Consider the following 13,001-nt stretch of genomic DNA (forward strand, 5'->3'; position numbering starts at 1 on the left):
AGAGAATTAACGTGGAGAAGTTATATTGTATTGTGGTGAACGTGGATGGAAATGAAGTAGTAGCTGTAACTGGAGGTAGGTTACTAAAAAGGATAAAAATGGAAAGAAAAATTGGACACCAAAAATGAGTTTTCCCATTATATATTGTTATAGATAATATAAAATATAATATAATAATATAATATATATATATATATATATATATATATATATATAATGACATTAGTAACTTAATAATAAAAAATATACGATGAAGTATTAACAAAGCTAAATTCATCAAAGAGTACCGATATTTACTTATATCGGCAGATACCAAACTCGATAATAATATTAATATCTAAACTCTACTTTTTTAAATTAATCAATTACTCAAGTTAAAATGTAGATATAATTTTTATTACTTGTAAATTACTAAAATTATAGTTTCAATTATGTAAAATATTTTATCATAATAAAAATATATATAAGAATTTGAATTTAATTAAAGTCAAATAGTTATAAAATTAATTTAATTATTTTTAATAAAATAATTTTTAAAAATAATGAATTCTATTTAGTAAATAAATCATAACTTAAAATAAATTAATAATAATTAAGTTTTAAAAATATAGAATGTTATAATCTACTCGTCTTATAAAAATTTTTGTTCTCAAAAATTGATATAAAATAGAGAAAATTCATACTAATCTTTCTTTTTAAATATATAAAAAAAAACAGAAAGATTTGACATTCACTTATCAATTTCATTCAGCTGCATTACAATAGTAATTTCAAACATTTATCTATTTATTATCTTCATTTTTTTCACTGTGATTATATTAGTCAGGAGCCTGATCTTTTATTTCGTTAGCGTTCTTCTAAGAGCATTTCCAACAGGTTAAAAATTGGAGCCCGATTACTATTGTGTCAGAGAAAAAGAAGAATTGGAGCATTGGAGTGGAACTAAAGTGAGTTCTCTCACTGATTTCAAGAAGAGGGAGTCCTTTGAAAATGGGACTCCCATTATCCAATCAACACTTGCCAAATGAAAAGTTATGTAAAAAATAAATAATTGTATAAAATGTTAATTAATTAAATAGTTATGTTAATTAACTAAATAGTAGTATTAAATAATTAAATAATAATTAATTTAATAATAATTATAATGATTAATTATATTAAATACTGATATTTTTATTTAATTAATAATTTATATTAATTATTTATATCATAATTAATATTAAATATTATTTATATTTATATTATTATATTAAATTAGCCGTTGCAAAATTAGCCGTTGTAAAATTAGCCGTTAAAAACTAGTCGTTACTATGTTACTGTTATTATTAATAAATTAATATTTTGTTACTCTATATATACCACTTAGATACACTTCTATTCTCACACTTTCTACTACTCTTCTTCATCTTCTTCCATGTTTACGAAATCACAGTTATGCTACTATTATTTTTTGTTCGAAAAAATGGATCCAAACCAACTCAACTCTTTCTTCAATTACTTACACAATTTTTTTCAAATTTCAAATACCCAACAATCTCAAACCTCAAACTCTCAGGTTCCAAATCAAAACTTAACACTACTGAATATATTTCAAAATCCAAATCCACAAAATCTTTCTAATTTCAATTGTCAAGTTCCTTATAATAATCAGTTTCCTATATTCCAACCGCAAAATCAAAATTCACAAACACCTCATTTTCCATTTTCATCCATATTTAACCCCTCTATCGGAAATATTACTCCAATTTTCTTGCCGTTTCTAACTCAATTCAATGCACCAAGACATAACTCATCTGGTGTTGGTGGCTCTTCTAACCCATCCTCTCAGATTCCTATACAATCTAGTCCAAATTCGTAATATTCAGATTTTGCCAACCCTCGTGAATTAGATGCTATCGACCTCAATGATGATGATATTGAAGATCGGAGGCAAGATAGTATTCAACACAGGAATTGAAAAGAATATTTTGCACCATACCATCAATTTCTCTAAAGAAATGACCAACTTCGAAATAGGCAGCAGCATAGACAATTGAAAGAGGACTTGATTGAACACATTTGGCAATTTCACAATGCTTGTCGTCAACTATAGAGTTTAATTATTTTTTCTTTGTATTAAGTAATTTTACAAATTAGTGTAACCCCGAATTATATATTATGTATTATTGTTATATATGAATTTATTTAATATTAATATCTTTTAATAGTGAATTATTTTTAAATTTATAAATTTAAATTACATTATTGAAAAAAATTAATTACATTAATTTCAAGTATTTTAATTAATTAATTAAGTGGGACTACAACATGGACTAAAGTTAGTTCTTCCTAATGAAGAAGAGAGAGATGCTTTGAATTCCTATTTACTGTTTATGACGCAAAAGCTGATGTGAAGTTATTTTTGATGACATGTAGACCATAAACAAAAATTGGGATGAGTTCTGTACTGGAGATGGTCTAACTACTTTTTTTTGGCTTCCCATAAATCAAAGTTCCTACATAGCTGAACTTTCCATCATGCTACACGTCATGGATAGCAAAATAGTGAGTAATGTCCTACTTCAACCTTCCATGATTCAACTCTTATCTTTTATCATGATAACCATAAAACTTAAATGTAATTTATTTGTTTTCAGGACAGAAATTGAATGCAAACTGGTTGGTGCTTTAGCACAATCTATTCAATTTGGTTCAACCAAGCAAGATCTTTACCAAGATATTTTCACTTAAATATTGCCAAAATTTTCATCTGATATCTCTTCTTTGGGTTGCCCTATTGTCATAGCCAAAATGCAGTTCACATTTATGTTCCAATGCTCGTGTGCTGAAGAAAACAATTCTTTGAAAATTATTCTCACTTTGACAAAATTATTAATACATTGCTCAACATAGAATAATCAAATTGTTTTGTGTGTTGGAAAATAAAAGAATAAGACACACACTCACGAAGAATATAAAATGAAGAGGAATGTATGTATTGAATGTATTTGTGTGTTGTTATTTTAAAATGATTATTACATATGTATTTATACCTTTCTTTGATATCTAAATTTAATACATCCTAACAAACAAATGGTTTAAATTAAAATTAAATATAGATAAGTTATACAAACTGTGATTTCTGTTCATTCTTGAATTCTAACTATTAAGTTTATTTTTAACATCATCCCTTAAACTTGATAATTTTCTGACTCCAATTATAATCCTTAACTTTTGAAAAGCATCATATTTCAGAAGTTTTGTGAAAATGTCAACAACTTGATCAAGTGATTTCACATACTCAACCTCCACATACATGTTCTCAATACATTGTCGAATGAAATGATACTTTGTTTCTATGTGCTTGCTTCTGTCGTGAAACACTGGATTCTTTGCTAGGGCACTCGCTGACTTATTGTCCATCATGATCTTGGTGGATTCAGCTTGCTCAAAATGAAGTTCCTTCAATAATATCTTCAGCCAAATTGCATGACATGCACATGCAGTGACAGCAACATATTCAGCTTCACAAGTTGAAAGAGTGATTATAGGTTGTTTCTTTGAACACCAAGAAATTGCATTATTTCCTAAAAAGAAAACAAAGCCAGTAGTACTCTTTCTGTCGTCAATATCCCCAGCATAATCACTATCACAATAGCCCATTAATTTGAATTCATCTGTAGTTGAATAAAACATGCCATACTCAAGAGTGCCTCTAAGATAGCGAAGAATTCTCTTGGCTGCTTTCATGTGGGTTTCTGTTGGATTTTCCATGTAACGACTAACTAACCCAACTGAAAATAAAATGTCAGGTCTGGTACAGGTCAAATACCTTAGACTCCCAACGAGACTTCTAAATAATGTTTGATCAACTTTTCTTACTCCTTCTTCCTCTTTGGAAAGTTTGACTCCACACTCCATAGGTGTATTGGTAGGATTGCAGTCTAGCATGTTGAGTTTCTTCAATAGCTCTCTTGTATAAGCCTCTTGTGAGATGAAAATTCCATCCTCCATTTGTTTCACTTCAATTCCCAGATAATAAGACATTAGTCCCATATCACTCATCTCAAATTCTTGAGCCATTACTTTCTTAAATTCTTCAAACATTATTTGATTATTTCCTGTGAATATAAGATCATCCACATAGACACAAACAAATAACAAATTTTCTTTTTCCTCTTTCACATAGAGTGCATATTCATGAATACACCTAGTGAAACTATTATCTTAAAAATACGTATCAAGACGATCATTCCAAGCTCTTGGAGCTTGCTTTAGTCCATATAAGGCCTTTTTAAGCCTTAACACCTTATCTTCACAACCCTTAACAACAAAACCCAAAGGTTGTTCAATATAAACTTCTTCCAGAAGATTGACTTTCACATCCATTTGGTGGATTTTCCAATTGTTCTGTGCTGCAAGTGGCAACAATAGCCTTATCGTCTCCAAGCGAGCAACTAGAGCAAACACCTCATCATAATCTATTCCTTGCTTTTGTTTATACCCTTTTGCAACGAGTCTTGCGTTATACCTTTCTACATCACCTTTAGAGTTTTTCTTAACTCTATAAACCCATTTGACTCCGATAGCCTGATGACCACTTGGAAGTGATGCAAGTTTCCAAGTGTTGTTCTTCTCAATTGCTTGAATTTCTTCCTCCATAGCTTGTATCTATTTCTCATCTTTGATAGCTTCTTTAAAACTTAAAGGCTCATCATTGGAGAGTAAACACAATAAATTTTCATCCTCTAGTATTTCTGTTTGCTTATAGAGATCAGGGAGGCTTCGATATCTGTGAGGGTCTTCGCTTGAACTAGAGGATGGAGATGACGATGATGATGCTAGTGGGGTTAATGCTGGTGTTGAAGGATCGATTTCGCCTTGCACTTCTTGCATCGGGGCTTCTTTTTCCTCAAAGTAAGGCAGAAAATCATAAGTGACTTCATTTTGTGTACTCCAGTCCTACTTTGCATTTTTTTCAAACTCAACATCTCTGCTTATTATTACTTTATTATTGATGGGATTGAAGAATTTGTAGCCTTTAGTATTCTCCTCATAACCAATAAATACAAGCTTTTGGCTCCTATCATCAAGCTTCGATCTTTCTTGCTCAGGAGTTTGGACATATGCAATAGATCCAAATACCCTTAAATGTGATACATTAGGCTTCAAACCACTCAATGCTTCTTGAGGTGTTATATCTCTCAAACTCTTGGTAGGTGAGCGGTTTGAGAGATAAAACCGCACATGCAACTGCTTCTCCCCAAAACTCTTTTGGTAATGACTTACTTTTTAACATCGTTCTTGCCATATTTAGAATTGTCCTATTCTTTCTTTCAGCAACTCCATTTTGTTGAGGCGATCTAGGAACAGTTAGGGGATGTTGAATACAATGATTTTCACAAAACATCTTGAATTCATTTGAAGTGAATTATCCACCTCTGTCAGTTCTGAGAGCTTTTATCTCATAGCCACCTTCTTTTTCAACGAGGGCTTTAAACTTCTTGAATGCTTCAAATGCTTCACTCTTTTGCTTCAAGAAATAAACACATATTTTTCTTGAATAATCATCAATGAAAAGCAAAAAATAAGCGCTCTTACCAAGTGACAAAGTCTTGATAGGTCCACAAACATCTGCGTGGATAAGCTGAAGTGGCTTGGTAGCTCTTGATTTGGACTGCTTTGGAAAACTCTTTCTTGAATGTTTTCCAAGTAAGCAAGCTTCACATAACTGATGAGGATGATCAATTGTTGGAATTCTTTTTACCATCTTCTTTGTTCCTAATTCTTTGAGCCCACCAAAATTTAAATGTCCATATCTCATATGCCAAATCCATAGTGGATCTTCAATACATGACTTTAAACATATAGCTCCACCGCTTCTCATGTTTAACAAGAACATACAATTTCTTGTCATAGAAACCTTAGCAATAAGATTTCCATTTTTATCTCTAAACCAAAGATAGCGATCTTCCATGACTATCTTGCAATCATTCTCCATAAGTTGTCCAATACTCAAGATATTATTCTTCATCTTTGGGATGTAATAAACATTAGAAAGAATCTTATGACTTCCATTCTTCAGCTCGAATAGAATCGTCCCTTTGCCATTGATCTCTACTTTTGATTCATCACCAAAACGCACGTGTCCTTTTACGTTGGTGTCGAGTGCTACAAATTTACTCTTATCACCTGTCATATGGTTGCGAGCTCCATTGTCAAGATACCACGTACTATCTTCAGAATTTTGATCTTCCTTGAGCGTAAGAAATAATGTTGGTTTTTCAACATCTTCACTATGCACAACAAGTTTATTTTCTTCTTCTTTGGATGTCAGACATTCCCAAGAATAATGTCCATTCTTTCCACATGAATAGCATTCAATGTGTCTTTTGTCAACTGTTCTTCCTCTTCCACGACTTCGAACAAAATTTTGATTTCTTTTCTCTTGAGAATAATTTTTCTCATCTCTTCCTCTTCCGTAACCACGTCCTCGTCCTCGTCCACGGCCTCGACCTCGTCCTTGTCTTCCACTTTCGTTGGTTTCTCCTCTACCATTCTACGAAAGTTTTGCCTGCAAGACATGCTCCACACGTTCTTGCTTGCCTTTATCCATTCTTTCTTCATGGGCTCGTAAGGAACCATTCAACTGATCAATGGACATCGTATCCAAATCTTTGGACTCCTCAATAGCTACCACCACATGATAAAATTTTGAGTTGAGAGAACGAAGGATTTTCTCAACGACACGAACATCTTCTAATTTTTCTCCAAGCCTTTTCATTTGGTGCACTACTGTCAAAACTTTGGTGAAATAATCCGAAATGGATTCAGTCTCCTTCATCATTAGAGACTTAAACTCAGCCCTTAGAGTTTGAAGACGAACCTTCTTCACCTTTTCAACTCCTATGACGGAATTTTGAAGAGTATCCCAAGCTTTCTTTGCATTGGTTATATCAGCAATCTTCTCAAACATATCATCATCCAAGCCTTGATGAATAATAGTAAGTGCACATTGATCTTTCTTTCTTTTATTTTCTAATTCTTCCTTCTGAGCTTCTGTTAGCTTGTCCACATTCTCTGGTTCTACATACCCTTTCTCAACCATCTCCCACACTCCTTGAGCACCGAGAATTGCTTTCATTCAGGCTGCCTAATTGTCATAGTTGAGCTTAGATAATTGTGGGTATTGAAAAGATAAAGTAGTTCCTTTTGACAAAGACATTTTATAAGTGGCTCTGATACCATTTTGTTGGAAAATAAAAGAATAAGGCACACACTCACGAAGAATATAAAATGAAGAGGAATGTATGTATTGAATATATTTGTGTGTTGTTATTTTGAAATGATTATTACATATGTATTTATACCTTTCTTTGATATCTAAATTTAATACATCCTAATAAACAAATGGTTTAAATTAAAATTAAATATAGATAATTTATACAAATTGTGATTTCTGTTCATTCTTGAATTCTAACCATCAAGTTTATTTTTAACATTGTGTTGTTAGAATGCTCTTGGATTTGATCTAAGTCCAACCACAAGCTGGATCTAAGTCTGAACTCTCCATTTGCCCCGAAGTCGAGGAAAGAAGAGGTATGGTCTACTCTTGCTTGACGTTAATGTCCTGTATCTTTCTTTACATACATGGAATACCTCCTCATAGAGAGCTTTTCCGAATTCCATAGGAGCAAAGACACAACTGCTTTCAAGTTGTTGCTTTTGCTACATGTGAGAACGCACAGCCTTTAGATGCACAACCTGCACCCTCTTTGGCAGTGAACATGTAGGTACTTGAATCAGTTGTGCCTTGTATCTTTTCTAATTGTCCTGCGAATTACTTGAACCTTTGATCTGGAAATCTAACTGATACTTCAAGCTAAATTTTTATTACAGTATTATTATTGAATTTTTGGACCTCTTTTTTCAAGAAAAAAAAAAAAGAGGAGTACTAAGGGGCCAGCAACTTTTGTGTTTTGTAACCATCAATTGGCTATCGATAATGTTTTTAATGGTGTGAGATTAAATCCAATGGTGTGAAATCATTCAATTTCCTTTTTATGGTTAAATGCTGGCCAACTTTTTAAAAAATTGATGGCTCCCGAGATTTTCCCAAAAAGAAAAATATGAGCAATTGTTCTCTTGAAAACTAAACTGAATTGGGAGCTCAACACAATATGAAGATAATGTTTCTCAACCCAAGGTGGAAAGGAAGGATGACGCGGCAAGGTTGCTTATAGTTGAATACTTACTATAAGTAAATGGAAGAACCTTTACTATGAAAGCAAGATTGCAGAGCAGAAAAGCAACAAGTGGTTAATGCCTGAGAACATTGAAGAGGTTTGCAATTCTTGAGAATGCTAAAATGGATGTTTCCTGTCTTACATTCCCTCAACTGATCAAATGGCAAAAACATTCCCTCAACTGATCAAATGGCATATTTGCTTGCAAAACCTGTGTCAAATTGTCTTTGTAAAGTTTTAATCCAAAAGCAGTTTTCCCAAAAGGATTACTGAGTGTAAGGGGGGAAGGTTAGAAAGAAGAGTTTGTTTCTAACCCCCCATTTTGTATATATATTAAGGTAGGGTGTTAGTTTCCGTTTTAAGCTTCCTGTTTGAGTCCGTTTTGTATCTCTTTCTCAATAGGCTAGTTTATATTTAAAATCATTTGTGCAGTTCTCTTGTAGTTCTCTTATAATTATTTGATTTGCATCCATCCAATCCACTCTCCTTAGTGAGGCTTTAGTGGTTTCATTTAATTTGCACATACTTGAACCTCCTCTAGGCGGATATTCTATAATTTTGTCTGACAAAAATTACTCTTAATTTTATCTAGTCTTTCTGTGTGCACGAATTCAATAAAACAACATTGTCGAGTAACATATGTGAAGAAAGTTCTACATCAGAAAGAATAAGCGAAAAATTTATAAGATGAGAGATTCGTAAACTCAAAGTCTTAAATGTTAGTTACGCACAAAGATTATATGAGTTTTATCTTTGGCTATTAGTATGACAACGGATAAGATGTTAGATTCGGCGTTTCATTTTTTATTCTTTAATGTTGTTTTGGTCACGGCAGCGGAAAGGGAGAGGAGGGCACAACGGTGGTGTAGCCTGTAGGCATAAGCAGCCATTGATTCTCTAAAAAGGGAAAAACAAAGGTTCCAACGGTTGGTTGATCTCCATTTCAAGAGGGATACTTCTTGGATCTTGAGGACCAAAGCTTGGAGGACGATACACATACCCAATCCAAAAACACAGACCAAGTGCATCCTTAATGTTTTCCCCCTTTTCATTTTTAGAGGGGTCTTAGACTTAAAAAAATGTTGTAACTAAGCTGCTCCAAAAACAGAGAAGACAATTTTCAAATTGGCGCCACCATCTGCTCATTGAGAAGTGGTATTGGATGACATTAGTTGGAGCCAAGACAATCGTCAACAGATTTTTAGATTGTGCAATCTCACACTATATGTTCTGATGACTCCTCCCATTTGAGATGAAAAATTCTTGGGAACTTTTGATAAATAATCAAACAATAACACTATCAAACAACAGGACTGGACTAAGCTCTAGTGGGAGTTGCACAAACCTTTTTCATCCTTTTTTTCTCTTTTGATAAACAAAATTACACTAACCATTTTTATCACCACAATGAAGGCACATAAACTTGTTCTTTGAGATTCTGGGTGGCACTTTCAGTAGGGAAACCTCTAACAGCGCCAATAGTCCATTGCGCTATGATTCCCGCTGCAATAGCAAAGCGTAGTTGTCTCTCCAAAACATCTTGATTTTCAAACATTTCTGGGCAGGTGGTTAGTTTTCTTAAAATAGCAGCAACAACGGCATCGCCGGAGCCAGTTCTATCACAAGTAAATGGGGTTATGAGCACATCTTCGGTTCCAATCACCATCCCATCAAAAGATGGGGTATAATAGTGAACCCTAATAGTACCATCAGTAACAAACAGGAACTTAAGGTGATCATGCCACAAAGGTGAGATTTCCTCAGCGGTGTAATGGTAATAATCCCGTCGATTCTTGGTTTGTTCATAACTCTCCGAATAGTATTGGGGCTGATAGTTTCTCTTCCTCTCGTAATATTCTTCATCTAGAAGGAATTCTAGCTCCGTTCTTGAAATTTCAATGATGTCAGCTTCGTTCCATGCTCTTTTTATTATTTCTCTCGTCTCATCGCGTGATCTCCAAAGAGGTAATGGCAGGTTCAAATCGAAAAATACAAGGCTGCCAAACTTTTTAGACCACTTAATTGCTTTGAAAAGAGTTGATGCCATTGAGGGGCATGTAAGAACTTCTGAATTGAAATGGAAGATCCTAGCCTGCAGTAGTCCACACCAAAAAAAAGACGACTATTTCAGTTCACACGATGAATATATATGTACAAGCTTCTTACCAAACAATAACAATTCTTACTATCGCTAAACCTAAAGGTTACTAAAATTGGAGGGTTTAACCTTAACTCATATGACTAAACTCAACTCAAAAACTCAATTTTGGGGGGATCTAAATTCAACTACAAATTAACTTGGGAATTTGATAACGTGAAAGTTTCCAGGACCAAAATTTGCATTACATGGGCAGCCACGTGAACAAGCTCCTTGTTACTCGGAGTCAAGAAAAGCGATGCACCCAAACCATGTAATGTAGAAAACCTAAATAACAATGCACGCTGTAATTTATTGCTTATATTCACTCTTTTCCCTTTTCCCCTCAACAATCGTTACTTAGCTCATATCAAAACCAAAGGATTGCCATGCAACCACATTGCACCTTAATTGATGAAGCAATCTGCCCCCAACAAACTCCACTGCATCAAAACTAAGGCATGTTTGATTTTCAGTTTGCAAAATTCCAGTTTGGCAGATTATACTAAACACTTCTAAAATAAAATGAAACTCACATTTTACCCTCCACACACATTACTCTATCCATTTCTCAATCAATGAACTAACATCACAACAAAAATTAATTTCATAAACCAAAATCGTTAACCAAAAAAAAAAAAAATTAAAAAATAATAAACAAAAAAAATCTAAGTTTGCTTCGGGTACCTCTTTCAAAACAGCAAGATTCAACTCATCACCACGCAAAGAATCCTCAGCACAATCCTTAGCCATTACCATCTTCATCTTCCCCTCCTCAAACTTCACCTTCATGTAAGAACACGCAGTCCTAACACCATCATCGAACTTCACCCCTCTCGTCTGCACCTTCTCCTTGTTCATCATCAGCACCATCTCCTCTCCAAGCGAGTCTTTCCCGACCTTCCCCATCACCGCGGCCCGCCCTCCCAGCCTCACGTGAGCCACCGCCACGTTCGACGGGGGGCCACCGGGGGCCCGTGAGAACTCCGGCGGGTCCCACTGGAGCATCTTCCACTCGGAGTATATGTCAGGATGCATCTGGAACTCGTGCACGCGAACCGTCGGGAGGAACTCCTTCTGCAGCGCGCCGAAACAGCACACCAATGGCGGGTCCTCGTAAGGGAAATCGATTCCGTCGTCGTATTCGTATTCCGAATCTGAATCAGGTTCTGCGTTTTGGGGTTCCATGGTGCCGTTTTCGGGCTTGGTTGTTGTTGGTTCAGTTCCGGATTTCTTCGTCTTCCTGCCGCGTCGTTTTGGGGTTTCAACTACGGCGCCGTTTGTGTTGTCAGTAGCGGTGGCGGAGGTCGAGAGTTTGGAATGGGTTGGAGATTTCCATTTTGCGGAGTTTGGAGAATGGTGGAGGGATGGAAGGTGGTGGGAGGGTGGAAGGGGGAGGAGGAGGTGGTGGTGGAGTGAGGAAGCCATTTGGGTTTTGGATCAGTGGGAAGGGTTTATCCATTTGAATTTTTTGTCTGCAACAACTCTTATCGGGTCAACGGGGAATTTTCCATTCTGCATTATATGTATCGGGTCGGGGATTTTAGTGACCCGTTTATTAGATAAAGGGAGAAAAGTAACTGTTAGTATCATGTTAAGTTAGAAACCTATTTTACTTGACTATTTCACTATCTTAACAAGTTTTATAAAATACAAGTGTATTTGGAATATAACATGTATTGTTTATTTTTATTAATCTATTGTTAATAATACTACTTTGGACATGTTTATAAATTTAAAAGTAAAATTAGTCAAATTAGATCTCTTCAATAAAAATTTTCATATTTTATCCATTATTCATTAACATTAAAATAATATGCAATATCAAATTAAATCATTAAAAGATATTTTATAGACAATCAAATATTTATATGTTTTTGTTTTGACCTGAAATAAAAATGTAGGGATGATAATAGGTAGGATAAGTCGGACTAAATCCTAACTCTACTCGCAGAAGTACTTAATTCTAACGGTGAGTTTACCAAAAATATATACCTAACGAGCATACAAATAATATAATCATCAAATATTCAATTTTACATAAAAATCTTTATTTAAATTAATAACACAAATACAAATAAAATCATTATAGTTCCATGAGCATTCCATTTGCATATTCTCTATACATTAAATTGACTTTTATATAAACAAAAATATTAAATTATCAAATAATAACCTTAATTTAGTGGTTAGAAGTCTTTTACACTAAGGTAGAAGCTCTTGATTCAACACTCACTTAAAAATAATTTTATATAACATTACATATACATATATAAGATATGAATTGATCAGGTTGGATCGAATACATGCAAATAGGATATATGTTGCTATCCCTATAGAGAAAGTGCTGTTGGGCCTGGATGAATGCTTAAGCCAGCAAGAATTTTTAGCTAGTTCTGATGGTAGTTAAAACTCAATAAATATTTGTTGATGTGTTGGATATTTATAGGGTAGAGATAATTTGATCATAGATGAAGATATTTTTTAATAGTAGATCATTATTCTCTCACTATTTGAGAAGTTAATGCAAGGTGACTTTTTTTTTTTCTTTTGAAGTAAAGGAGCTCAACACAATAAGGTAGAGCAACAAAAAAACAAAAACTAAACAGTAAGTACAAAATTCAATCCATAATCATATT

The 13,001-nt window shown here is 33.9% G+C and overlaps 2 protein-coding genes and 1 long non-coding RNA gene across 3 annotated transcripts; 1 reads left to right on the top strand and 2 right to left on the bottom strand.

Moving 5' to 3' along the window:
• Positions 1-6,538: 6,538 nt before the first annotated feature.
• LOC107646595 (uncharacterized) lies at positions 6,539-7,123 on the bottom strand. Its single transcript, XM_016350772.1, has one exon. The coding sequence runs from the start codon at positions 7,121-7,123 to the stop codon at positions 6,539-6,541; it is 585 nt and encodes a 194-aa protein (XP_016206258.1).
• Positions 7,124-7,420: 297 nt separating this feature from the next.
• LOC107648045 (uncharacterized) lies at positions 7,421-8,737 on the top strand. Its single transcript, XR_001621703.3, has 2 exons — positions 7,421-7,578; positions 7,671-8,737. It is a non-coding gene; the product is annotated as an uncharacterized LOC107648045 (long non-coding RNA).
• Positions 8,738-9,342: 605 nt separating this feature from the next.
• On the bottom strand, positions 9,343-11,883 carry FLN1 (fructokinase-like 1). The gene is made up of 2 exons (XM_016350253.3): positions 11,050-11,883; positions 9,343-10,317 (listed from the first exon to the last, which is right to left on the bottom strand). The coding sequence occupies exons 1-2, from the start codon at positions 11,788-11,790 to the stop codon at positions 9,625-9,627; spliced, it is 1,434 nt and encodes a 477-aa protein (XP_016205739.1). The 5' UTR covers positions 11,791-11,883; the 3' UTR covers positions 9,343-9,624.
• Between the last annotated feature and the right edge of the window lie 1,118 nt (positions 11,884-13,001).

The sequence above is a fragment of the Arachis ipaensis genome, chromosome B6 (genome assembly GCF_059453495.1).
Source record: "Arachis ipaensis isolate K30076 ecotype BB chromosome B6, ASM5945349v1, whole genome shotgun sequence".
In the NCBI taxonomy this organism is placed as follows: Eukaryota; Viridiplantae; Streptophyta; class Magnoliopsida; order Fabales; family Fabaceae; genus Arachis; species Arachis ipaensis.